Source organism: Plectropomus leopardus, chromosome 23 (genome assembly GCF_008729295.1).
Source record: "Plectropomus leopardus isolate mb chromosome 23, YSFRI_Pleo_2.0, whole genome shotgun sequence".
NCBI classification, from domain to species: Eukaryota; Metazoa; Chordata; class Actinopteri; order Perciformes; family Serranidae; genus Plectropomus; species Plectropomus leopardus.
In genome coordinates, this window is record NC_056485.1 from 13862513 (window position 1) to 13889527 (window position 27015).

At 40.2% G+C, this 27015-nt stretch overlaps 1 protein-coding gene across 1 annotated transcript in view; it reads left to right on the plus strand.

Moving 5' to 3' along the window:
* Positions 1 to 3130: 3130 nt before the first annotated feature.
* Positions 3131 to 27015, plus strand: part of shroom4 (shroom family member 4) — a 30110-nt gene continuing 6225 nt past the window's right edge. The window contains exons 1-7 of the mRNA XM_042512685.1: positions 3131 to 3452; positions 8914 to 9127; positions 15257 to 18098; positions 22513 to 22574; positions 23611 to 24465; positions 25165 to 25827; positions 26783 to 26912. Coding sequence (XP_042368619.1) covers positions 3431 to 3452; positions 8914 to 9127; positions 15257 to 18098; positions 22513 to 22574; positions 23611 to 24465; positions 25165 to 25827; positions 26783 to 26912 — 4788 coding nt within the window. The 5' untranslated portion in view covers positions 3131 to 3430. The remainder of the gene's footprint in view (positions 3453 to 8913; positions 9128 to 15256; positions 18099 to 22512; positions 22575 to 23610; positions 24466 to 25164; positions 25828 to 26782; positions 26913 to 27015) is intronic.

The following is a 27015-nucleotide window of genomic DNA, read 5'->3' on the forward strand; positions in this document are numbered from 1 at the left end:
CTGATTACAGGCAAACACACACACACACACACACACACACACACACACACTCACACATAATGTTAGGGGATGGAGCAGTAACAAACAGTGCATTGTGCTGCCGATGCTTAAAGTGGACTTCACCCTTCCTGCTGTCGACCTCTGGTATGAGCCTAGTCTCACTGTACTGATTACCTGGTATGTCAGAAATTGTGTGTGTGTGTGTGTGTGTATGTGTGCGTGCGTGTGTGTGTGTGTGTGAGACAGAGAGTCTGCAGGTACATATATGTGTGTCTAAGCAGTAAATGCTAACTACGAGTATGTGTGTCATCTAGAAGTCCATAATCAAGGGTGACAAGGGTCCATAAGAGAGGCAAACAAACAGGATTGCAAGCACACACACACATGCGCGCGCACGCACACACACACGGACCCATAAAGCAAACAAATAGGGCCTGATTGCAGGAGAAACACAAAGGGGCAGAGGGGAGGAGGTGAGGTTGTTTAGGCTTTCTAGCATAGTTAACCCTCACCCTTTTGAAGGGAAGACAGGGAATGTAAGGAATCTGCTCACATGCATGTATATAACTCACACACTCATGCTCTCACACACACATCTTCACACACAGTCTGCAGGAGATATAAGTCTCCAGGAAATCCTTTGAAGCCTGCTGAGGCCCTCATGTTATTAAGTGTCTGCTGTTGTGGAGTTGGTTAAACTTCAACAGCGTTAATGTGGGGCACTCACACCTCTTGATGTTTGCTCAGAAAGGTTCAAGCCTGGTCTAGATAATGAGGACATAGTGACACAAATACAGGGGTCACGTGCAGATTTTATCAGCTGTAGCTAATCAGTGTTAAATTAATGAGCTGGTCAAACTATAAAACGAAACACTTGGCTGTTAAAAGTCTATTTTTAATTCATGTTCAGATTTTGACTTTACATGAAGCAGCTACAATTCAGTCTTTAATAATATAGCTAATTTAGTAGTTGTCAAACATCAATGTTTACATTACTCCCCAGTAGTTTCCCACCAGTGGTCTGTTTATATTATTATAAGTGGATAAGTATGTATGCATGAGTGGTAAGGTTACAAGCTAAATTTATATTTGGTAAGAAATGTACACTTACTCCCACAAGTTTTCTTATTTGACTCTTAAAATGAATGAATACCTTACTTCAAATTCAAATTTACAGTAATCACATTTATATTCATGCATGTAGAAATTTTTTTTAAAAAAAATGAAGTGACAGAAGATTAATAGAATACTTGTTTCACTTATTAGTCAAGAAAAAAAAAGAAATTCATTTTTTCAATTTCAGCTTTTCAAATGTGACAAGTTGCTGCTTGTATCTGTTTTATATAATTACAAATTCAAATTCTAGGTTTCCTTAGACTATTTTATGGATAAAATGATTATTTTGAAGACATTACCATGAGCTCTGGCAGCTTGTGATGGATTTTTTCACAATTGATAGTGACGTTTATGAAGTATAGAAAACAAGACAAGTTAGCCCTTGGAACTGGTTAATACTATCTATGCAAATGACAGATCAACGGGAGAGCAGCATGAAAGCAAGAAGCAGTTACTCTGCAGGTATCTCTGTAGACCAAAACATCTCCAAAAGTGCATACTGACAAGCTGCATGACTTGAAAAATCTTAGTTCACTGAGAGGTCTTCCCACTTATGATTCAAACCTTCGACTTTCAGGCGGCAGCCCTAGAAGCATACAGTGGAGACCTGGCAAGAAATAACAGGAAAGAGGGGGGATCCAGGCCAGACTCCCAGGCAGGCTATCTGAAAACCAATAAGAAGCAATAAGAGAGCTACAGTTTATATATTTTGTTTTTTTTTTGTTTTTTTTTTTAAAAAAAGGGGATTTCAGGAGCAGTGCAATAAGTAATTTAATTACTTCCCTGTGAGTGCATAAAATATTTACTTCTGCTTTTGGTGTCAGAAATCAGAATAACAAATACTTTATTGATCCCCGGGGGGAAATTGTGGTTCATTACAGTCGCTCTGATGCCAAGCAAAGAGAATTATAGCAAGTAGGAATAAGTGCAAGCACAAGTATATAAAAATATAAATAGTAAAATAGAAATAAAGTAATGGTAAACAATAATATAAATATAATATATATGATATAATATAAATATAATAATAATGTAGAAGTGTGTAAAAATATAAAGAAATACAGTATTAGACAATTAGTACTAGCATGTGAACATTTAAATTATAATATGGATGCTGTATTTAATGTGTAAAGTGTGTAAAGTACAAAGCTGTGCCTTATGCTGCAATACAATGTATAAAACTAGTATGCAAGTTCAAAATATAAAAAAATACATAAATATGTATGCTGATTTGATTTCCAACAAAAAAAGCTATGTAGCGAATAGCAGCTGACTCAGGTCTGGTTCTTCCACCTTTTGTGAATACACAATTGCAACAAAAAAAGTACTTTTCAGTATGATGGAGATGTTACAGTCAAAGGTATAGTTCTCTGATAAAGTCCCTTTAACAGAATTGCTGTCTTAAAGAAACACAGCAATAAGGAGAGTGATTAAAGCCACCTTTCCTGTTTTATCTTTCTCCTCCACTCATTGTTTTTCTTTTTTGTGTGTCTGTGTAATTATTCCTCAGATTCTTGTATTTTCCTGCAGACCTCCCATCATCTCTTACATTCCCCTTCTTTCACCACATTTTGTTTTTCTCGTCTCCCGGCCAAACTGAAAAAGCCCCCTTGTCTGTCCAACAGTCTCTGCTTTCTTTGCTCTTTCGATCTCTTTTTTATGCTCTGCAAACACACGTGCACGCTAACACACACACATACACACACTCACAAGGAGGAAGTACCTCTGCATTTTTCCCCCCCGTCAAACAATAACAGTGTGGAACTCTGGGTATTATTTTAGCAGCCGTCCACCACTTTATCTGCTCTCCACAATACTTCCTCTCTCACTGACTCACACATCCTGCAGGAGAGGGGGCAAGAGAGGCAGGGAGAGAATGAGATGAGGAGAGAGAGAGAGTGAGAGGGGTGGGAGAGAGAGAAATGCAGAGTGCAGGAGGGAGAAATAGCCATGTTTTGTCTTCCAGCGAGAGGAGCGAGGGAGGAGGAAGAGAGGAAAAGGAGGGAGAGGGGATGTGAGCATCGTCGCTTGGTGTTTTTCCCTCTTGGTCAAAACCTGCCAGATACTTCACTTCTTCACGTGGACACCAGCTCTTGGACTCTTTCTACCAAGTGTCAGATGTTGCGGACGAAGCTCGGTTCTCTCAGCAGACCTCAACCAGCTTGAAAGAAAAGTTTTTACGAGGCGCGATTATCGGAAAAACTTGTAAGGTGGATTTAGAGCGTGTTGTCTGGCTTCCCAAGTAGACGCTTTGAACTTGAACTCTGGGTATCAGGGATGCTGGGACCCTGAACTGGGATCAGTTTGACAGCGGATGCTTCAGTCTGCGGAGTCCGGTAGGTTTGTGCTCATCGGTTTAGGATTAATATCTTCTTTGAAGATTCAATTTTTGGAACTTTATGAGGCAAAATGCATCTTTGTTGTTTGACAGAAAGTAGCCAAGCTGTTATCTTCCCAGTGAGGGGTTGTTGAGCACATGATTCGTCTTTTCACAAACACCCACATGCACAAGCTTTTCGTCATCTTATTTACAATCTTCTAATCATTCTTGTCTTGTTCTGAGTCCTTCTTGTCCCCTGGAAGACATGTATTGCCATAGTTTTGGTCCTTATCTCAGGGACAGTGTAGAGTCCAAATCTATTTGTCTGGCATTCGTTCTGTACTGTATTGAGACTGTGTGTGTGACTCAGATTATGCGCATTGACCTTTGCGGTATCAGTCAGCTGTTGCAGTTTCTGACCATTAAGTGGGACATTCCAGCAGCATAGAGGCTCATTCAGAGTTGCAAGACAGAGAATTCATAATTTGTCGGCCTTTGACTGTTTTTTTTCTCGTCATTTGTGTCTTTGTGTTTTTGTCTCTTCTGTTCTCATATTTAGACCCCTATTTATCAATCAGTTCAATTTAAGATAGAAAAAAAACCTTGAGAAGATATCCAGAAATAGAAGCTTTCCATGTCTTACAAACGTGATTAGATTTCCTGTTTGGTTTGTGGTTGCAGCGACTCCACAACAGCTGTAGATTTACTCATTATCTCGGTTTCCATGTAAAGGACACGCTGTTGCCTCTTGTGTGCCAGTGAATTCATAGAAAAACATGATTCATGTGATTCCGATTTGCGTGTTCTTCCTAGTTGAGACAGGTTGCCAACTGGGTTACAGCATCAGAAACAGGAAAAGGTTAGTTCTTTGGACTATTATATTAAAAACTGTTACACCTATAAGTGGCCCTAATACCCAAAACAGACAGTAATATCCAGTCCTATTAATAAAAAGGCAGTGGACCTTCTGGAGCCTCTATGGTTGTCATTGAATAGAGCCCTGATAAAGGCTGTTGAAATCGTGTTTAACATTTTACTCCAAAGAGAAAGATTTTTCACAGCACATTTTCTGACTCAAGTCTTTGAGATAACTAAAACTGCACAACCTCAAGCAGTTCCGTGGAGAAATAGTCTCTGTTACATCTTGGACACTCATCCTTGATACATCCTTGAATGTCCTTGATAATGAGCAGCTCATTCCCGAACCTTGCAAGGATCTTAAAATGCCTTAAACCATTCAATAGGCATGTTTTTGGTTATTTGTAAGTCAGAAGGCATCAGAATTATAACCAAATTAGCTTTGACTAAAAGGTCATAATTTGCTGTCATCTTACATAATTTATATAAAGATGTCACCTTTTACATTCTTAACTACTTAGTGCTGAATGTTAAAGTTATGACTGTAATAGTTTGGTCAACGCTGTAGAGTTTTCTGACACTTTAACATTTTTTTTAGTTTATTTAATTTAAACTGTTTTATAGTAGAACTGGCAAACTTATACAGCATTGCAATGACTATATATTTTACTATTGCATTGTTGAAACAAATGGTGTATTTTTTTGAATTTGCAAAGCACCGAATTATGCTTTGTGGGTAGTGCAAATGCTTGAGGCCTTGAGAGGTAGTGTAAAAAACCTCTACACATTCCTCTGGTAAAACAAGTGTTACTGGACCACTAAAATGAGCAGAATATTGTGTAACACAATAAAAACTGCTCATTCGTAGAAAAGATGATATTGATATATCATATTTTTCACTGCCTCGCACACTTCACAGCTTGGGTTCCATGTAGAAGATGCAGTGCTTCATGCTGCAAATCCCCAAATTTGTGGGATTGCTGACCCCCCCCTCCAAGCACTGCTCTGAGCATTTTGGAAAAACAGCAATGTGGTTTTGGAAGAACTTTCCCTTTCTCCCCTGCATGGCTACAAAACAGTAGCTTTCTATATCACATTCTTAGGTTGTGCATTTGTCAGCATTTTTTTGGGGTCTTTATCGCACATTCTCCATCAAACCATGGCGTCACATCGTTTGTTATTTTCATGGTCATCAATCTCTGAAAGCTAAACTTGGAGAAAAGGGGTTCGATAATGGTATTTTGTCTGGTCTAGTTTGGATAGTTCCCACACATATTCATGCAAACACACATATATAGGCATAGACGCGCAGACAGAAACACACACAGGCTCTACATAAACTTTCTCAGGGGATAATTTAAGGACATTGTCAGCAGAGTCGAACAATCAGTGGGCTCAGATAGAAATCCCTCTTAAGGAGCGAGAACCAGGAAACAAGGGTGTTTATTTTGGAAATGGTTCCCCTGCTCCTGCTTTATCATAAACAATAATACTCAGAAATGGTCCTTTCCTTTCCCTTGCGGTGCCAGGATCCGCATTCCTCTCCCAAAATTGTACCTCCAAATGTTTCTCAGAATTACCCAGAATAGTGTCATTTTACAGTTTTGTACTTAAAGTTTGAGAATCTTAACCAAAGACACGCCAAGGGATCTCTGTCGGTGGGACTCAAATCTTTTCATTTAACTTGTCCATTCCCCCCATGCAGCTGTTGTCGCAGTTGTTTTCAGAGCTGTTTTCAAGTCCAAGTCAAACAAGTCGATTTAAAGTCAATAAAGATAATTCTAATTTATAATAGAGTCTTGTCAAGTCTCAAGTCTTGTCATGTCAATCAAGATAATTCTAATTTACAATAGAGTCTTCTCAAGTCTTGTCAAGACCAGTCCAAAGCAAGTCTGAAGTCAAACGAGACAAGTCCCAGTCAAGAACAGTTCTACTGAGAAAAGAATAACTCAACTTAGAGTCTCATCAAGTCTCAAGTCAAGTCTCATGTCAATGTAGATAGGTCCAAATCAAGTTTAAGTCTAGTTCAGTGTCAAATCAAACAAGAAAAGTCCAAGAATCGTCTCAAATCATTCATGAAATCTTCAAATCAGACATAAATCTTGTTTTAAGTCATTCAAAAGAAGTTAAGACAAGTTCAAGTCAGATTTGGGACAAATCAAGAGTCAAATGTAAGTCCAAGTTAAGTCCCTAAGGTCAGTCTTGTCAAGTCTTAAAAAAGTACAAATCTTTTTAAGTTTCATGTCAATCAAGAGAAGTTGAATTCCAGTGTGAGTTTAGACGTTTGTTAAGTAGCTGAGACAAGCTGAAGGTAAATCCCAGTCAAGAACGAGCCTTGCCAAATCACAAGTCTATTCAGACAGGTATAACTCATTTTAAATCTCTGTAACGCAAATCAAGTCAGGTCCATGTCAAGTTTGAGACGAGTCAAGTGTCAAATCAAATGAGATAAATTCCAAAACACATATTATATCAATCAAGATAAATTCAAGTCAGGTACAAACCTTGTTTAGTTTCAAGTCATTTAAGTCTAGTTAAGTCTAGACTCAAATCAATAAAGACAGAAAAAGAAAAATTAAACCCATATACAAGTCACGTCAAGTCTCATGCAAATCAAAAGAAGTCCACGTCTGGTCTGAAACTATTCAATTGTTAAATTAAATAAGACAAATCAAAGTCAAGCTCATATTCTAATAAATATGGAGTCAATTAAAATAAGCCAAAGTCAAATCTCACGTCAGTCAAGTCAGCAGCTTTTGTTGCTTGTATGCTGTGCACGTGATTTCCATCCAGCAGCCGTTTTCCTGACCGTGTAATCCAAAACATAAACACATAATGGTCCATTCAGACTAAGAAATGGCACATTTATACCTGACTGTGCTTTCTTTCTTTCCAGCTCTTTTTCAGACACTCATCCTGTTTCTCTTTCTGCCTCACACTTGTGCACACACACACTGTCTGCAGGGGGCTGAATTGAATCTGGCTCACATATGGGATCGGAAGTCTGTATAAGGGTATTAGTGAATATAATGGGATACGCTGGAATGTCTGGCTTCAGATCAGTGTGGAGAACATACTGTACATGTTAGATGAGTTTTTAATGGCAGTCTAATCGAAGGCCAAACATCTTTTAAGGAAGCTGTTTCCACACAATTTGGGTTGGTAAGGTATTGCTGCTGTGTAAGTTTTATGTGAGCCATGTTCTTCCAAGACACTTACAACTGTGGTTGCAAATAAGGATGTCACCGTAGTCATGTGGCCTGGGTTAATCGTCATATTTTCTAAAAACGTTGCTTCGAATTGTGGTTAAAAGAATCATGGAAAAATTGATGCACTATAGAAAAAGGAAATTACATTAGCCCCCAGGAGAAAAGGATGACAAACATCATTTGTCTATGTTGCACATTTATATAAGATAGGAGGGCTAATGCAGGAAAAACACACCACAGCAGCTTCTTTATATTCGGGCAAAATCTTAAGTTTAACAAATTTAGATTAGTCCTCAACTGATATCAGTGCCAACAGACTATATAAATATAAAAATATCCCATGTAATAATGACCTTTGTAAATGCAAAAGAGGCAACAAAGAATCTCTGAACCCCTAGAAACCTAAGAAAATTGGCTTAGTGTCTTCTTAAAACATGTGAGGAAAGTGAAGCAATGAAAAACTTTAGCACACACAAAAAGAAAAGAAAAATTGTAGGAAAAAAACAACAACAGGGAAGCGGCTTGAAAAAGTGCTCAGAAAGTATGTAGAATTAACTCTAAATATATAATTATAATTAAATAATTATTTTTCTTATATTTTCCCCCTCTCTCTCTATCTCTCTCATTCTCTCTTTAAAAGAAAAACAAAAACTCATTTTCAGTTCATTTTATTGTCAGCTTTTTCTAATTTCTTGTAATTTCCAAGACATTTCTCGCCAAGTTGCTTGTTGCCTTTTTAGACATGTTTTCAAAAGAAATCAAACCAATTTGCTCAAGTTTTATAGATTTAAATTCCTGTGAAAGGCAAACATGACACAAGAAACTGATGTCGATCCAGGTTTCAAAGGGTTAATGTGGTCAGTGGCACATTTGGACACATTTACAGTTAAATTGAAAACCTCATACAGATTCACCTTGTCTTTAATATTCTGCTCGGTGAGGGTAGACCTAATTTTAAAAACACCTCTCAGTAGTAAAAGTCAGCAGCAGCACAAATACAGCCTCCAAAATGACTATTAAGTTTAATTAACCTGAACGTTATAAAACTTCAAAAAGGCGGAATTTATTGCAGGGCTGCTGTATTACTTTTAACCAAGTGTACCTAATAAATTGACACCTGCCTGCATAGTGCGTAATCATTTTTGTTAAAACAAATACATTTTTTTTGGGGATAATGGCTTTAGGCATCATTTGATAAGAGACAGATCGGAAAGATGGGGTCAAGAGAGGGGAATGACATGCAACAAAGTAACCCAGTAAATGAACGATTTAATTACATGGTGCTCATCTTAGAGCACCTCAGGTTGTACAAAGACTGATTTATGTTACATTTTCAGAGCTGAGCTAAGCTGAATAGGTTCATCGTTGTCACTGATCCTCACCTGAGTTTCTCTCTCTCATCTCTCACAGACGCAGCGTTCCCTCTCATCAGACCTCACTCCTGGCACCTGGCAAAGCTATCGGAGCCACCCCTCCCTCCCCCTCCCCTCCTCCGTCTCCTCCTCCTTCTCCACCCTGCCTCCCCCCTGCAGACTCCCCTCCTCTCCCCCCTCCTCCCCCTCTGTCTGCCCATGCAGCTCCACCCCGGCTCGTACACACTACCCTGGCACACAACTGACAACAGGTGAGAGATGGATCGTCATACCAGACTACTTGCTTTTTTAAACTATTAATGGTCATCAACCTCTGAAATCACGCTACTTTTATTTTATTGAAATAATTTCAATTAGACATTTCTAAAGCAAACTATACATTAAAAGCGATATTTAAAAAAAAGAAAAATGAAAGAAAAAAAAACTTACGTTTATTTCTGTTAAATCAGTTTTCTTTCAGTTTTCATTTTACGCTTCTTATGACTTCATTTTATCTTTATTTTAGCAGGAAGTCTCATTGAGAGATCAAAAATCCCTTTTTGTGCAAAATGTTCCCATTCATTGTGATTATATATGCACTGCTAAATATTTTCTCTTCCTCTGGCCCACTTCCTTAATCCTGCTGTTGACATTGTGTCACTTTTACAAAAAAAATTTGCCTGATGTGCAGATTTAGTCACACAGTGAGTGTGTCATGCTGTAGGAGCCGATGACTGCATGGGACATTGGCTGCAAGTCACTGCGGGGGGATTTTGTTCGCCAGGAAACAGGTGACATCACCGTGTTCTAATGTCAACACTGCCCACGCAGGAAGCCCATTGGTCTATTTTGGGATTCTATTTAAACATTCCGAAGTGATTACCAATCAGACCTGTTCTTTGTCCCTCTGGCTGTCTACGATGGGCCAGGTTGATGTTTTTAGTTTAGGTCAGATGCAAAATCTGTCTGCGTGATTCGTCAAAAAGTGCTAACATTTTGTTTCAGTCATATTTTTTTTCTTTTTATTTGGTGAGTTTTTATTAGCTGTCATGTAGAGCAATCTTAGCTAATGATCATTCTGTCTTTTCAGGTCAAATGAGGGTGTGTGGAAATCCATTAAAGCCTTGATTAAATGCTAAAATAACATGTAACAGTAACACAAGGACAGAGATGTTTTTTAAGTCAGCAAAATGCCTGAACAATGTAGGGCTGCACCGAACGATTTTTTTTTTCAATTTTTTTTCATTTTTCACAGTTTTTCTAGATGCAGCTGACACGCAGCTCAGACGGGCCTGACAAGCGCTGCTCAGGCGAGCAGTGTGCACGCTTTAAATTGATACATGAGTGCCAAAACAAAACAACACGCTCGGCGCTGCTCACGCTCTCACGAGGCGCGCTGTGTGGAACAGTGCGACGCGTCGACGCATGTTATTTGAATCGATGTATAGCTACCAGTCATTCTTGACCAAATGAGGCTTTAGTAGCAAAACCCATGAATGTATTAAATTGAAGAAGTGTCTTTTATCACCTGTGTTTAACTTTCCATTTGTAGTCCATTTGAAGAATTTGTAATTTCTCCTTCTAGAAACAGAAACAGGTTTATTACCAAGTGAGTTTTTGCATGCAAAGAATGGCAAAAACCACAATAGTCAAATAATACAAAGTAGGAGAAAACACAGCTATAGCAAAAAGTTATTTAAAATATGAAATAGGATTATACAATAAAAATATGTACAATGCATTTTTTGTTGTATAAAATGATTGCACTGTGATTAAAACAAACAGAATTTAATGTACAAAATTTTGAATAAGGAATGAATTCAAATAGTTTTGTGCGAAGTAAAAACCATATGTTTCATTGTCACATCGCATACTAATAAAACATTTTTTTATCAATTATTTGGATAGTTTATCAAGTCTAGAATTGGTTTAGGTAATGTGGGAAAATAGTCAAATAAATGTCCTCCACAGTTTCCCTAAAAGCTTTAAGTAAGGATTTCAAACTGCTTATTTAACCAGCAGTCCAAAAAAAGACTTGAATGATTAATTATCAGAATAGTTACGCAACTAATTGTTTCAACTCTTAAATGTGGTCATGGATATTTTTACATCGTTGTGAAAGAAGTGGAACAAAAGACTGAGCTGTCCAGTCAGGTTAAATAAAAAGACAGCATGTAGGTACAGTAGTCTTTGTGTTACAGTGTGATCTCACAAAGCTAAACTGTAGGGAAAGAGGAAGTTACCCCAGCAGTCTGTATATTGACTCACAATAAAAATAGTCTTTGTTAGTCAGTTTCACAGCGCAGTACGTCAGTGCCCTGTACTGTTCTCCTTTTTGATAAGAATCAGTGATATAATGCACCACTATTAGATTTAATAGTCCCATGTGGATTAGATACGGGGGTTTGTGTGCGCATGTGTGGGTCTCTTATTCCCACAGTTTGGCCCGCACACACACACAAACACAAACACACACACACACACACACACACACACACACACACACACACACACACACACAAACCATCTGATGAGGAGGCAGCTCACGGCATAACTCCGGACAATGGCATGTGACTCCCAGAACATGTGGACAAAGAGAGGAAGACATTCAATAAACTGTGTTTGTGTGACGGAGAGGGACATTTTGTACAGTCCGCATCTGTGTGTGTTTTTATGGAAGTGCTAACACTAAATATGACAGTGTTTGAGGAAAATCACAACATATTTCGCGGTTATCTGCTTATGTTTTGAACTATTAGCTGATAAAATATGTGTTTGTATTAATTGTCTGAACACACATGCCCCTTCTTGTACAGAATGTGTGTTTGTGTACGCTGATTTATCTGTGTCGGCCCACACACTCACATGTTCCACATTGACGTCTGATTTGGTAGGAGTGACTGTCATATCCTGTCCAGCGCCCGTCTCATTTCCTTTCTGTCCTCTCTCTGTCACCCAGGTCAAATCTATACAGCAGCCTCTCCTTCTCATTCATCGCTCACTTCCTTTAAAGACAGTTTTCTCAGGCTGATAATGAAACTTTTTTCCTACTAGTCTGAATATACTCTTCCTTTGTTAGAAACGACTGAAACAGCTGTTCAGTTTCAGAGTTTTGAATGTGTCTTTCCTTCCCAGGAAGCCATTGATTTCCATTCATTTCTGTACGACATGAAAATCAAGTAAATTACTCTTTAAACTTGCAGAAGCTGCAGTGTTTATGTATTCTACCAACTTTAAGTTTCCATTACAGGACATCTGCCACACATGGCAGCTTCGTTATGTAGCCCCAGGTTTTCTGTGTTCATTAATTTATGGTTATTTCATTATTTAGGAATATTCATTATTTACACAAAAAGATTTGTGCTCTTAATCTACCCTGTGACACACGGGCCCTCTACAAGACAAGGCAACAAGATTAGCTTAATGTTCAGGACCGACTCTAGGGGATAATTTACTTTATAGGTGTAATTTCTCCAACATATTTAGCAATTAATCACGTTACCTAAACCAACTGCCACGCGCTATACTTAAAGACTCTTGGGAAATTAACACAGACTTAATGTTCACTATTCCATTCATTCCTTGAGATGGAATCCACAACTTGGAAAGTTTTCAGAGCTAATTTAGCGGTTCCCAACCTTGTTCATTAAGGGACTAATTTTCTATCATTGAGTGAGCTGACATCCCCTGACTAATTGATATATTTTATTGATATTCCATATTATATTCAGTGCATAAGAATATTGTAGTAGTAATGCACAACTGATTAACTGTACAATTATCCCCAAATAGTGAATGCAGTAACTGCAGGAAATTTGTGCAAAACAAGACTTGGATGAAGTCTGAGCCAGTTATTTCCTGATATCACATCAAAGATGAGATATTTTTTGGAACTTTTTATACTATTCTCTTTCTGCATGGTCTATTTTTTATTTTATTTTATATGATATTTATACTTAATAGACTTCATTTTTGACAAATTCAATGTTTTCTTCCCCCTGACACTTGGCCACTTCTCTATTAGCTCTTTAGTTGTTTAACTGCACATTTTTAATGCAGAATGAGGCTGTTTAAAAGAGAGTGAAGGCTCTTTGATTATAGCTTGTGTTCAGGTCTTCTTCGTGCCCTTATCCTGTGAGATTTTTTTAAGTTTATATCCTGAATAATATACTTGTATCCTCACATAAATGATTGAAATGCAGAAATACAGGCCTGCTCTGTATTTTGTTTTTTAAAGTTTTCTTACATACCTTAAAATCAAGAAGGCCTTCCCCTGAAGCTTTGGTATCTTCTAGTAGTTCCCTATTTAGGAACCAGTGTGCTAATCATCATCATCGTATTATGCAGAAATCCATGGAAACCAATGGCTGCTAAAAAAATTCCATTCCTAACCTTAACACAGAAGAATCACCAGCAAAATATGTATGATATAAAGTATACGTGCTTTGTAATAAATGGGCTAAAACATGCAAAACCACAGAACATAGTGTCTCAATGATGAGCGCATTAAAAGGACAAATGACCCATACAAATTCTGCGGACCACCAGCATGTCTGACCACATGAGCAGATAATCATATTTGACAAGAGTAAGCTGCTGTAAATATAAAGGAACAAAACCATCAGTTTTCAGATCTTTGCATGGATCGTAAACCATAAATACCGCAGAAACAGCCCGAGGATAGTCTGCTGGTTGTGTCCCCATACTGGTTTAAGATCAAAGCCCTTTTAGAAATGTCTCTCTTCTGTAACCTCTCCTCAACTTTCCCTATTGTTTGACTAAGACAGCAAAGAAATAAAAGGAATGAGTGACCACTCTCTTCTTTATAGAAAAAAGAAATACCACAATAAAATGAAAATGACATCTTTGTTGCAGACTTCACAGATTGGATTTCAACCACGTGCAAAAACACTGTTTGCACTTTCTTTCCAGAGTTAGTATCAATAATGTCATTCCCTAATCTATCCTTAGGCTGAGATGAACTTCTCTATATTTGGTCTTATTTGGTTTTTCTCCAAGAATTTGAGTTTGTTGGGGAATTATTTTTTTCCCTTTTTTTTCTAAAATTTTACTGGATGTTTTGGCCTAGTATGAGACAGAAGTAGAAGGGAACAGAAAGAGGATGGTGCATCAGAGGTCACAGGTCAGATTCAAACCAGAGACACTGTGCTTATGTCAATCCCTTTTAACATTTAATCAGCAGCTGCAATAGCACTTCTGGATATCAACAGTTGCTTTTTGACTAGTTAGAAGTCCAAGCCAACATATCTTGAATTTACAATTATTTTCTAGTGTATATGTTCAGTGTAGATATCTGTAAATTACAACTACTCAACTCTTATCATTGACCTGTAATCAAACTCAGTTACATTAAATTAAGCATGTCTTGACTTGTCAAAATTTAATTCCTACATGTGAAAAGATATTTGTAACATATAAAAAATGTTTTAAACTGGCCATAGCTTTCTGAAATTAAAATTTTAACATGTCAAAATGTCATCCACTAGTGGAAACTAAGTCGCTACTAGTAAGCCCTAATTCAGTTTTTAACCTTTGTGCTTATATCGTCTGCAGTTTGGATGAGGTTTCCCCTCCTCTGCTTTCTTTGAGATCTGTAGCGCCTGAATCAAGGGTTTAAAGATAAAAGGTGTCATACTGTTTGTTATACAGATTCTAAAGCCCTCAAGTTCTAATTTGTAATTTTGGGCTATATAAAAGAAATATTGGATATTAATAACTAAAACATGAGCAGGCTCTTCTGTTGAAATCATGTCGTAATCAGTGCAAAGCTTAACTGACCATCTGTCCAGTAAAAGGGGAAAAAATGTTTTCATTTTATGATGTCAATCAAATTTGAATAAGTGCGTCTGAGAAAGTGCTTGTCATTTTGGAATGAATCCACATTTGATGTAAAGGAGATGGGATGGGAAGAATCCATAAGAGGAAGAAAGGAGTGAAGGAGGAAGGGAGGAATCAAGGGGATGACTTAAAGATTTTGACTCCGGGCGGTTGGACTTGATGAGGAGGAAATCCCTCTCCGCCTTAAGAGGCTTCCTCCGAGGGTCTTTAAAAACACATGGGGCTGCCATGGATCTTCGGCTCAGGACTGATAGAAAACAGATTCCCCAGCTGTGAAGTTCAAAAGTTGTATTTCAGAAAGATATACTGTATATATCTCGGGGGAAATCACAAATTGCCACTTGAAAATTAAAGATGACTTTTTGTATGTGGTTTCTAAAATCGCTAAATTCAGATTTTTTAGTTAAAAGACCATAAAATGTGGGAGAGCAGTGACAAATTTCAACCTCCTAGACACTAATGTGATGTCAGTTTTCTTTTTTTGTTTGAAGATCGGCTTACACTTCATACTAAAGTTCATCTTTGTCTCCTTCCCTTCGCAGTGACTTGTCCTTGCAGTGGGGTCAGCTCTCCAGACCTTACTCCTCCACTGACCGAAGCAGTTCCCTGGGCTCCATGGAGAGCTTGGACGCACCTACACCCACCACACAGCCTTACTCTGACTCCCACAATTCACCTGTCGACCCCACCCTCTTCAACAACAAAAGAGACTCTGCTTACAGCTCATTCTCCGCCAGCTCAAACACATCAGACTACGCGACAGTGCCACTAAGGCCCGGTGAAGCCTGCTCTATGGATAACCTCCTCCAGAGCCTGGGGCCGGCTTGTCGAGGCTACCCTGGTGGTGACGCCTCAACCCTGGTGAGCTCATCTGGCGAGGCCACGGATGAGGCACAGCTTATTGTCATCAAATCCAGGTCGCTGACAAGGCCAAGAACAAGGCCTGTTGAACTAAAAGAGAGGCCTTCCTCCTGTTGTTATGAGGAAGAGCGAAGAGGAGGAGACTTTGAGATCATTAGAAATGGAGAAAGAGGAGCTGAGAAGAAGGTGAACCCTCCTCAGCCTCCAACCAGGAAGGACAGTTTTAGGGCAACCCGGAGTCGCCCTAATGTCGCTAACAAACGTTGCGTTTCTGCTCCGATTGAAATTTCCAGTGTTTCTTTTTACCATGATGAAAACAAGTCGTCTCTGAATGTTGAATCAGGAATTCAAAACGGCTTCCCTGCACCAGAAGACAAAACTGGGGATTTCAAAGAGGATACCGTAGACTCGCACTATATCCAAAGACAGACTGAAGACGTCAGACATGTCAGATGTGATACTAGTGCAAATAAAGACTGCAATTCAGACACCACCTCAGATCGCCTCTCTGACCCAGTGACAGACTCCCTAGTACCAATCACCTCCTCCCATTCTGGCTCTTTACCATCAGAATCCCCCATAGGCGTTCAAAAGCACTCCCAAACCAAGCACTCCTCTACGGGGCTGCATCGGCACAGCGCCCCCGAGAAGCTCCTCGCTACACAACTTCAGTTATTGCAGTTTAACAGTGACAGCTCTTCACTGGAGCCTCTTAATCTGCCTTCTGATCCCTCCTTGTCCCCTTGTGGCAGCCAGTGGTCCCACTCATCACTCCAGCCAACAAGGGAAGACCAGGAAGCTTCTCACAACCACGTCAACGCACCATCAAACAAATGGGGAGGCAGCCGTTGCTCCACCCCAGGATCTGTGTTTTTGGAAGGCGATGATGAAGATGGAAATTCAAGTGAAAGGCTGGAAGGTGTGAATGGTGGGTCCCTCACGCAAATTGAGCATCACATTACTTGGGGTCGCTCTGTGAGCGTACCAGGGGATCCCACTGGATCGTCAAACCAGGGAAGGTTGAGTGCTGATCAGATACTAGAGAGAGATTTTGAGCCTCTTAGTGCTGCTGCCAGCATGGATACCCTGTTGGAGGAGCAGAGAGCAGTGGATAGAGGAAAAAGTGGAGGTAAAAATGAGGAGGGTATAGCAGGAGAGACAGATATGAAGAAGTCACACACATCCAGGAACCATCGTCGGAACCGCCGTCGAAGCGAAAGATTTGCCACAAACCTTCGCAATGAGATCCAGAGGAAGAAGGCCCAGCTTCAGAGGAGTCGTGGCCCAGGAGGGTTGCTCTGTAGTGGGGAAACTGTCCAGGAAGAGGAGGGTCCAGACCTCAATGAGGAAGGGGCAGACTCAGAAGTGCCTGCCCAGGAAAGGAGTACCAAAGTCGCATTTGCCTCTGCTGTTATCCCCCAAGATTCCAGCACCATAGCACCAGTTGAGAAATCAAACACCTCAAGTGAATCAAACCATGATGTCTCAACAACCTACACTCAAACCAACATATCCAGGTCAGTCCAGATTCTGGACCCGGGAGTTCCCAATTTTGGTGTCGGAATCCGAGTGGTGGAGGAACCAGCTCCTGCTGGCAAAGCTCGCCGCTGGCGTTGGACCCCTGAACATAAACTCCAACCAGAACCAGACCGACGGGGTGGAGTCTTGAGTGAGAAGGTGTTGGGAGTCACAGGGTCGCGGCATGGAGTTTGTGCCTTCACCCCCTCTTCTTCATACACTCGCTCCTCCTCCTGTTCTCGGATGGAGGAGTCCGATATCCTTCCATTTGCAGATAGAATGAAGTTTTTCGAGGAGACAAGCAAATCTGGATCCAGTCTGTCAAGCCACAGGCAGAAGAAACTCCCCAACCATTCAGAGCTCCAGGGAGGGGACTTTAGTCAGTACTCTTCCCAAAGGAGATACTCCTATCAAGGGGGACTTCAGCAGGAAAGCACCCTGCTTCCAAACACTTTGGAAGCGAGGAGGATGTCTGTGAGTACCAGCAGGGAGAGGCAGAAAGAGAAGGAGAGGGAACAGGCAAGGGAACGAGAGAGAGAAGAGAGGCTGAGAGAAAGGGAGAGAGAAAGACAGGAGAGGGAACTAGAAATGGAGAGGGCAAGACTGAGGGAGATTCAGCAGGAGAAGGAGCGCGAGGAGAGGGTGAGACAGTGGGAGAGGGAAAAAGAGAGAGAGCTTGAGTTGGAAAGAGAAAAAGAGATGGAAAGAGCCAGAGAGAAGGAACGTCTCGAAAAAGAACGAGAGAAAGACCTGGAGAGAGAAAGAGAAAAAAAAAGGGAAGAAGATGCTCAGCTCACGTCGCATCAGGAGTTTTATGGCATCAAAGAAAGAAATAAAGACTTCCAACCCAACTTTCAGCCAAAGCCTCAGGTGTTCTCCCACAGCCAAACCCAAAATCAAGTCCCACGTTCGGCTTTTTATCCTGTCAACACCCCTTCACAGCCCCCAGAGAACCAGCAACCTCTTCACCAGGGATACACAGCAAGGAGCTACACGCCAACAGAGGTAAGAGTGCTGCTCTCAGGCTAAAATGTTTTAAAACATATGCATGAACACACACATGAAAAAAGGGCCTATTCTATAAAGACAGTCTTTATATGGGTCATGAAGGAGTCAGGGGTTGCCAGGTTAGTGCTTAGTAGAGTCTGGATCTGGATTATAAACTTGACTGTCAGGTTTATAGACAAAAAGAGACAGAGAGTGAAATGTGGGTTGAAAGAGTGGATGATAGTGATCTGGAGTGAGTTGAAGAATCGGTCAGTTGGCATTTGGGCTTGAAATATGTTCACTGAGAGGTGGGCCAAGCATGAGGAACATGCTATAGGTGTACCTACGTATCAGTCAAATCTATTTACATCAGCTATTAACATTCATTTTCAGTGATCTGAGTGCAAATGGACAGCTGAGACACATAGCCGTTTACATCTGAGTGTCATGTGTCTCCATGACCACCTCAGTTCAGATTTTGCTACTGCTGCATCACTAATGTCAGACAGTCACGTTAGCAGTTGTGTCAGTACATCTGGAGATATTGCTTTCAGTGTTTTCCAACACTTCTCTTTTAACAAGGCAAAACAGTGGAAGGTCACGCAAGACTTTGTCCAACTCATTGCAAAATGGGCAAATTATAGAGTTATAGTTCAATGTCATTAAACAACTACCATGTCCTGCACTGATGATGCTCTTGTCAAGACTGTATTAGGACTTGTTAGCGTTTATACAACAAAGGATATAAGCTGACAAATCATTTAAGTTATCTTATCACAACACATCTCTGTGGTCACTTACACCTGTGTTTTGCCCCATCCACTTGTAATCAGATCACCCAAAATAACTGTTAACACCGGGTGTAAAGAGACCCCTGATGTTTGTGTTGTTCGATTGCTGGATAGACTAAATCAGAGCTTATTCATTTTATTAAAGCCACTTTGTGTCTATAGCATAATTGTTTGAAGGCATTAGTTTATTCTTCTAAAAACAGCTATTGCAGTTCTGGTCTGCACCTTGACTTCAGCTTCAAAAGTTTTACCTTATGTTTAACTGTTATGACTGCTAATTTGGATTTAAAAAAACTTTAGTTTTTACTGGCCTAAATGCCCTGTAAACAAACTTTATTATCAGCTTTACCGATAAATTAATTTGTATACTAAAGCAACATTAGCTAGACTGGAAACACGATTTTTCAAAGCATCAGTCATGTGGAGATACAAACATTAGCGGTTCTAATTACATTCATTAGGCAATATGTTTACAAGCCAAACAGGTTTCCAGCAGCAGGCTTGCTAAGCTGAATAACAGCCTGTATCCCAGCAGCACTGAAACCAAGTAACACCGTTCAGAGAGGAAGATAAACTTTGCAGCTCGCTGAAATCAAACTGTGGTTTTGGATTGAACTGAGATGACCACTGGAGACTGAAAACTATCTTAGTTCTTTAAAACCAGCACCAGAAAGAGGATCGAGTGGCCACACTTGGATGTTGGAGCCGTAAGTGGCCACTCGGTCCAAGTCCTCCGTGGTTGAACGGTTGGTTTGAAGTCGAAGCTCGCATCCTGCATGCGGTCAAAGTCTGAAATTCTCATTGAAAATTCAAATAGCTCATGGAAGTGAGGGAGATTGGGCAACAGCGGCGGACACTTGTGTCAGCGATAATAGCAGCGTTGGGTTACATTGTTACCACAAACTGATTCTAGTCTCTTGGCGGGGGGTGCAGCCCTTCGTCTGAACTTTTGACACTCCCCAACACTTATTAGTAACTTTATCATTTGACATTAAGCAAAGCCAAACAGACATTTGTTCTGAACTAAATGTATCTTCAGTTTGCTGTGCTGCGGCCTCGGGGGAGCCTTGAACTCCTGCCGTGTTTGGATCCTTTTCAAATGAAAGGTTGTTGGTTTGATGCCATGGCGATAACCCCATGTGCTGAATTCTGCCACTGATGAGGTTGAATATCTTTAATGGTAACAGATGTGCTGGATGGACTACAAAGCTGTGATAAGACAATCTACAGAGGCGCGCACACACATGCAAAGAGAAACACATCAATATCAAAGCATACATGTGTGTATAAGATGTCAAGTTCGCTTATAAAAATCAAACACACTCGCGCTGTTGGCATTTTAAATGAAACAGAGAATTTGTGTGTGTGTGTGTGTGTGTTTTAGTCAGAGGAAGGAAACAGAATGTGAAAATATAGAAATATAGCTGGCTTCTAATACGATTATTATTATTTGTGGTCTATCACTTTTATTTGAGAGGTGTTATCAGTAATGTTACAAAATAGTTCTGTTGAATTGTTGTTGGAAAAACTTGACCATTAAATTACATGTATTTCTTCACCATATTTCATTATATGAACATGACATCCCTCAGTTTGATGTAATTTTCTCAAAGGGCATTATTTTTTGTAAAGGTCACTGCAGAAAACATACATGCATGCATAATGTTCATCATAATGACTTTGATGCAAATCACAATAATTATTTGTAAATTAAATATAGTGAAGATTTTGGTAGTTTTCAATATGTTGAACCTGAAAAAGAAATGTAAATCAAACTTTGTTTAACATGTACTCTGTATGCTCTATGTAAGCATTATTTTTTTTCCAACTTAAGTAAGATATGATATACTACACTAAATGGGAGTTGTGTAAAAGAGGGTTAAAATTTGAAAATTGACAAATACTTTGTGGAGGGTTACATGATTTTTGCATTTTGCTCTCAAACAAAAAGCAAACGTCAAAAAACAAAAGGAGCTTCTGTGGAATTTCTTCCTAAAGGAATAAACAAGACCCCTGAAAGTCACTGCTCTCAGCCAAAAAATGAGTCGGACATTTGCCCTAGTAGCTGTTTTAACTCCAGCTGTCCACCAATGGAGGCCAAACAAAGCTATAAATTACTCAATGTCCCTTTAAAACCCAAGAGACATTAAATTTGAATGCAGACGGGCCATCCTGGTACTTGCGGTAGAGCAGTTTATTATCACAAACTTATCAGTTGATACCATTTTATGGATTTTATGCTCTGCTGACAGCAAGTGACGGCCAAATATGTTAAATTCACGTCCACCAGTCCAACAAAAATACCATTGAATGTTCAGATTTGCATCGCAGACAGTCAGAAAATACCTCTGCACAGGAATGTGTGTGTGTGTGTGTGTGTACCCCACCAGTGTGTTAGTACAGCTATCTCCTGGCTGCTGTATCTCTGCAAAGTAATGAGAGGGCAATGAGTTCATTCTGCATTCCACAGGTGGGGTAATAAAGCAGGTTAAATCCTTTATTAATGCCTTTCACAGACCTTTCCTGTATCGTAGCCAAAATGTGCATCAATTCTCAGAACAACAAACAGTTTTGTCTCTCGCAGAGACTCACTTCAATTATTGCTATTTATTTATCTGTCAAGTTAAACTGATGTCAGTAGGTAATTTTAGTACATAAAAATGTAACCTTAATGTTTTTTATTAGTAACAACAGTTGTTACTTAACTATTGCACTTTTCAAGTTAACAAGAAGTTATAAAAGTGTATATGAAAGTTCATTCTTGACTATGGTAAGCTTAACATAAAAATCTTACCTTAATGACAACTGAGCAAAATATCTGCAGATGAAGACCTTGAGATTTGATTGAAAGCTCTGGAGAAAAGGGATGAACTGATTTCTAAAAGTCACTTTCTTAAGTCAATTTACAGTGTTTAACCAAAGGACAAAACTAGGATTAACTTGCAATTAATTATAATTTTCTTTTTTAAAGTCTTGCTGAGTCAAATTTTGTTGAAATAGAAAAAGAATAAACTTTGTGAGAAAAGATGTGTGAGAATGCAACAATAGTAAAGAAGTAGATAAAGAAGAAACAAGAAATCAAATTAATTTTTTTATGAAGTACATTTTAAAAAGTTGATGTTTGAAATACACACAGAAGGATTGGCTTGGAATACATTGATTAATTTACCTGTTGATTAACAATTCTCATTAATCACTTTTTAATCAAAAATGCCAAAAGAAATTACTGGTTCCAGCATCTTAAATATGAATATTTGATTGATTTCTTTCTAGATTTTATGACAGTAAACTTAATATTTTTGAGCTTTTGACCAATGTTCAGGCAAACTCTGAGACCCTGGGAAAATACGATCACCATTTTTACCTATTTATTGACAATTTCTAGACTAAATGATTAAGAGTAAGGGAATAAAATAATGTTTTAAAAAGTGACAATAAAGTGATAGCTTGCCAGGCAGGTTCTTGGCAAAAGAAAACACCTCCACCCTGGTTAACCTTATCACCACTGAAGTGTATGGCAGGGTGGAGTAACACACCCACTTCCTTTTAGTAGAGACGTTTGCTGACCAACATTTAGCACCAGACTGAAGCCTTCCTTCATTCCTTTGCAGTTAATAACTAGCTTTAAATGTCTTCCACAGACGTATCCCGCCCGGCAACAGGAAACGACCAAGCTCAACAGGAACTACAGCCTGACAGAGAGGTGAGCCACTTCCTTTATGACCACACAGTCCAAACTCAGACACATGCATAATATAACAACATGCAGTAAATCTTCCTAAATTTGATTATCTCCTAAATATCTACCCTCCTGACTGGCATGTCCAAAACACATTCGCTCCATCTCTGATTCTCTCTCAGTGAGTCTCCGGAGACTTTAGGTGGGGTCGGCCCATTGTGCACTAACGGGGGCGGAAATCCCACTCAGTCATGCCTGGCTGTGATTTGACTGTAATGAGCTCTAAGTGTGCAGAGCAATCATCCATGCTCAAAATGTGCCCATAATGACATGCGGTCGGACAGTGATTTCTGTATAGGATGTAAGGAGGGGGGGGGGCGATTTAGGACATGCATGGCTTATAAAAAGGCCTCCACTCATATTTGACCTGAGACAGAAACAGTTCAGAGAGTCTGGAATGCAAAAAGGAAACATTTACTGTAATTTAATCACTTGCTCTGACTGACTTTTTATCCCATGACATGAGGAAATTTCTCTGCAAAAAGGTCTGTCTTTCAGCGCACCAAACTTTTTACTATGAGTGATTGGATATTACATAAATGCATGATTTTCTGTAAAATCCAAATCATTTTTCAGTAATTTACATGGAAAATTGTGGGGGGGTGGTTCTGTGGTCTTCTCACTAGTTTGAAGTTAAAGTTTTTCTGCGGTGCACTTAGAACTTAAAATAAGAAAGTGATGACAGTTGTGAGGTTGATGATGCCAAAAGAAACCCTCAATAAAATGTGATCAAACCTCACTTACATAGTGCCAATAAAGAGAATGTGTTTTTTCTTTTTAGGTTAAACTGTCAGATGAGATACCACGATGTTTTTACTACCTTTACTTTTTTGTTAGAAAAAACATCTTCAGTTATTAATTAATAAGAGTTTAATGTTCAAAACTCATGTAAAAACTGCCTCATAAGAATGAGAATAAATTGTTCCGTTGATGTTCTTTAATTTACTCTTTTGACAAAGAAAAATAATTTTTGTCTGTCACTATAATCTCCACATCACAGGGACTACTCAAGCTGGAGACGAGAGTCCAGACCTCCAGAGAATCAGTATCATCAGCACCATCAGGGTCGTTGGAGCCACAGGCAGGCTGACAGCAGCCATGAAGATCGCAACGGATATGTGTTTGCTCCCCCGCCGGCTCCTCTCTCCCTCAGAGGACGAGCCATGTCTGAAAACGACCTCCGCTTTGACAGCAGCCATCGCTGGTCGCCGTCAATTTCCATGGCGACCAGCCAGACCCTGAGCGAGGTGGAGGAAGGACCAGGCAGCATCAGGGGAGGGGGAGGACAACCTGCCAACAATGCCCGGCCAAACAGGAAGAAAACACCACCTCCACCGAGACCGCCGCCCCCGAAGTGGGAGCAGTTCCACCGCAGGCGTGCATCCCACCACACCCTGTTCCCCTCTTCTTCTTCTTCTCCTCACTCCATCCCTCCATCTTTCGACACCGCAGAGGGACACTCTTTGACTCACTCCTCCTCATGCGTCCCTCCAGCTGAAACATCCAGACCGAGGTCCTACAGTCTTCCTCCAGAGAGGCAGGAAGTGTCGGAGGGCTGCCCGCGCTGCAGCTGCAACCAAACCCCGGAATTTCCCCATGCCTCGTCCAATCAGAATCACCCACAAATGCAGGAACACCCCTTCTCTCGCACTCCGTCCAATCAGAATCAGGTTCAGTTTCAGGATCGAGCTTTTACTATTGCTCCGCCCAGTCCTATGTTCTCCAGGAGGGGCTTCAGACCGGTGGCTCCGCCTCAGAAAGAGAGGGACCTGAGGGGCTCATATGTGCAGCAGGAGAGGGTGGAGCTTCTTCCATCTCCACCTCCGCCTCCACCAACAGACGACAGTGTGAGCAGGTGAGCGGGGCAGTAAATTCTAACATTGTGTTGCGTTTCTCTTCCATTTCATTCAATTCTTGATAAAGTGAAGGAAAAAAGTAAACCTGACAGCCATGTAATGTTTACATGTTTTGAAGGTACCCCAAATCTGTCCAATTTAAGTCCTTGAGTTACAATCCCAAAAAAAAATGTCCTATAGAGATGTCCAGATTATGTCTAGTGCTTTTTTGCCTCCACACTGTACACCCTCCTCTCGTGAGCAAGATATCTTAATAACACCTTGAAAGAATTTCTTTAAATTTGACACAAATGTCAACTTTGAACGCCAAATTCTAATCGGTTCATCCTTGACTCAAAGGTCAAGGTCACTGTGACCTCACAAAAAAGTCAGTTTGTACACTGATCATGACAAACTTTCAGACAAATAGGATCAAAGTTAATAAAGTGTATCCGTGTCTTTAATGATGTTACAACAAAACAAACTGTACAAAAATCCACAATGTTACTCCTACTTAAAGCAATAATTAAAAGAAATATTTGCAAAAATATACAAAAACCCAGATATAAAAACAAAAAGCAAGTGTGGTTTGTATATGTTTAAATATAATATTTCATAAATACAAAACATGTTTTTGGCCATGAAAATTAAAACACTAATCATGACCAAATTTCATGCAAATGTCTCAAAGTTCACAAAGTGTATCTGTGTCTCTGCAGTTATTCTGAGATGAACATCAGCCCCAACCAGGACAAAGTAACAGTGAAACCTCAGAAACAACAGTCCAACGTGAGACCAGGAGCCGAGTGGGAGAGAGTGCCATCTCCCAGAGTTCACAGCGACTCAACCCTTCCACCTGTCCTAGAAAACGGAGGTGTTGGTGGCGTTTTACCCCCTGAATCCTACTTCTCCATTGACTACGAGCAGCAGCAGCAGCTTCGTATGAGCAGAGGCTTTCAGAGCATTGATCCGCAGAAGATCCCCGAACCAGGAACAGAATCAGAGACCACCCTCAGCCCGAGTCCTGTGCACAGCCTGGACGCAGACCTGGACGTCCCCATGGAGACAGACATCGATGATTTCCAGGAGGATGTTCCAGTGTTAGACGAGCCAATCACCAGCGAGCTGCCATGTTTCGCATTGCCGGTTACGGTCCTGGAGACGGACATCGACACATTGCCGGCCTCTACCGAGGCCTCGCCGTCGGGCAGGACGAGGGCGGAGAGCAGCTCCCTGGAGGAGGAGCTGGAGGTCGGGGAGAGCAGCAGAGAGGGGCTGAGCCTCGAGGAGCTCTTCCCCCAGAGCAGCGAGGGAGAGTCGGGCAGAGAGAGCTGGAGAGGAGCCTACCAAACCACAGAGCACAACACCGACAGCTTGGATAGGTAACGAGAGAGAGGCTTAAATCCGAGCGGTGGAATGTGTGTTTCTGTGTGTGTGTTAATTTCACAGACCATTTGATTTGTACAAGACCTAACTGTTCTTGTCACTAAGCTTATTCCCCGTTTCCCACAACCTTTCCAGAGCACCTCACTGCAGCCAGATTTCTTTCTGCTCTCCCTGTTTCGTTTACAAATGGTTTACTTTTGCCAGCACAGGTGCCAGCTGGGTAATTGTTGCCACATATGACAGATATACAAGTCCTGGAGAGTTTACATGATGGAAATGTGCTTTTAGACAGCTTTTTTCCTGCAGTATATAAAAGTTGTGAACCATATAAAAAATGCAGTTTTGTTCTATCAACATAGATGTGGATGGTATGGTTGAAATTAATATCACATTATTTGTATGAATGTTTTTCCATTATTGCTATATCAAGATCCCTGCGGATCCTTAAAAAATATCCAAAAAGTATTGAATTATTCAATCTAAAATAAGGCCTTACTTGGTCTTAAAATGTCTTAAATTAGTTTTTCATAAGTCTTAAATGTGCTAAGACATAAAAGATCCAGTTTTATGAACCTTTTTTTCTGACCTGTCATTGTTAAATCTCAAAATAATAGGTAACTTTAAAAAAAAGAAGAAAAAAAACACAGAACACCACTTGCATTGCTGTCACCCAAAAGTCATATTTACCATTTTTCATTTTGGTGTCAGCTGCTCTGTTAACTGCTGCAGTTTGAACTTGTCATCTTATTTTTGTTACTTTATTTGCTTGTTCGAAAGCTGAGATGTTTTCCAGATGCCTCCTTGTTTTTCTTCTGCCTCACTTAGCCCGCATAATTGATTGCGTTTCTTATTTATGTACTTTTCTAATGACCGTATTTACGATCGTGTGTCTGTTTTATCGCTTCGCCTGTGTTTTATCTCCACGTAAATAAACCAAACTCTCCCCCACAGGCGGTCCGGTGCGAGCTCCAGCTGCTCGTCCTATTACAGCACGTCAGCAGCCAAAGCTCAGCTCCTGTCACAGATGAAGGACTTCACTGATAACAGGGAGAGGGACGAGGACGACGAGCTGACCTACAAGGTAACGCCTGCAGCTACTGTCTCACTACTGAACTGATAGTGTTGTGCAGTCAGCGTTTCTAGTGTTTTCCAGTCAAAATGAACGATAATGACGTAAAGCTGAC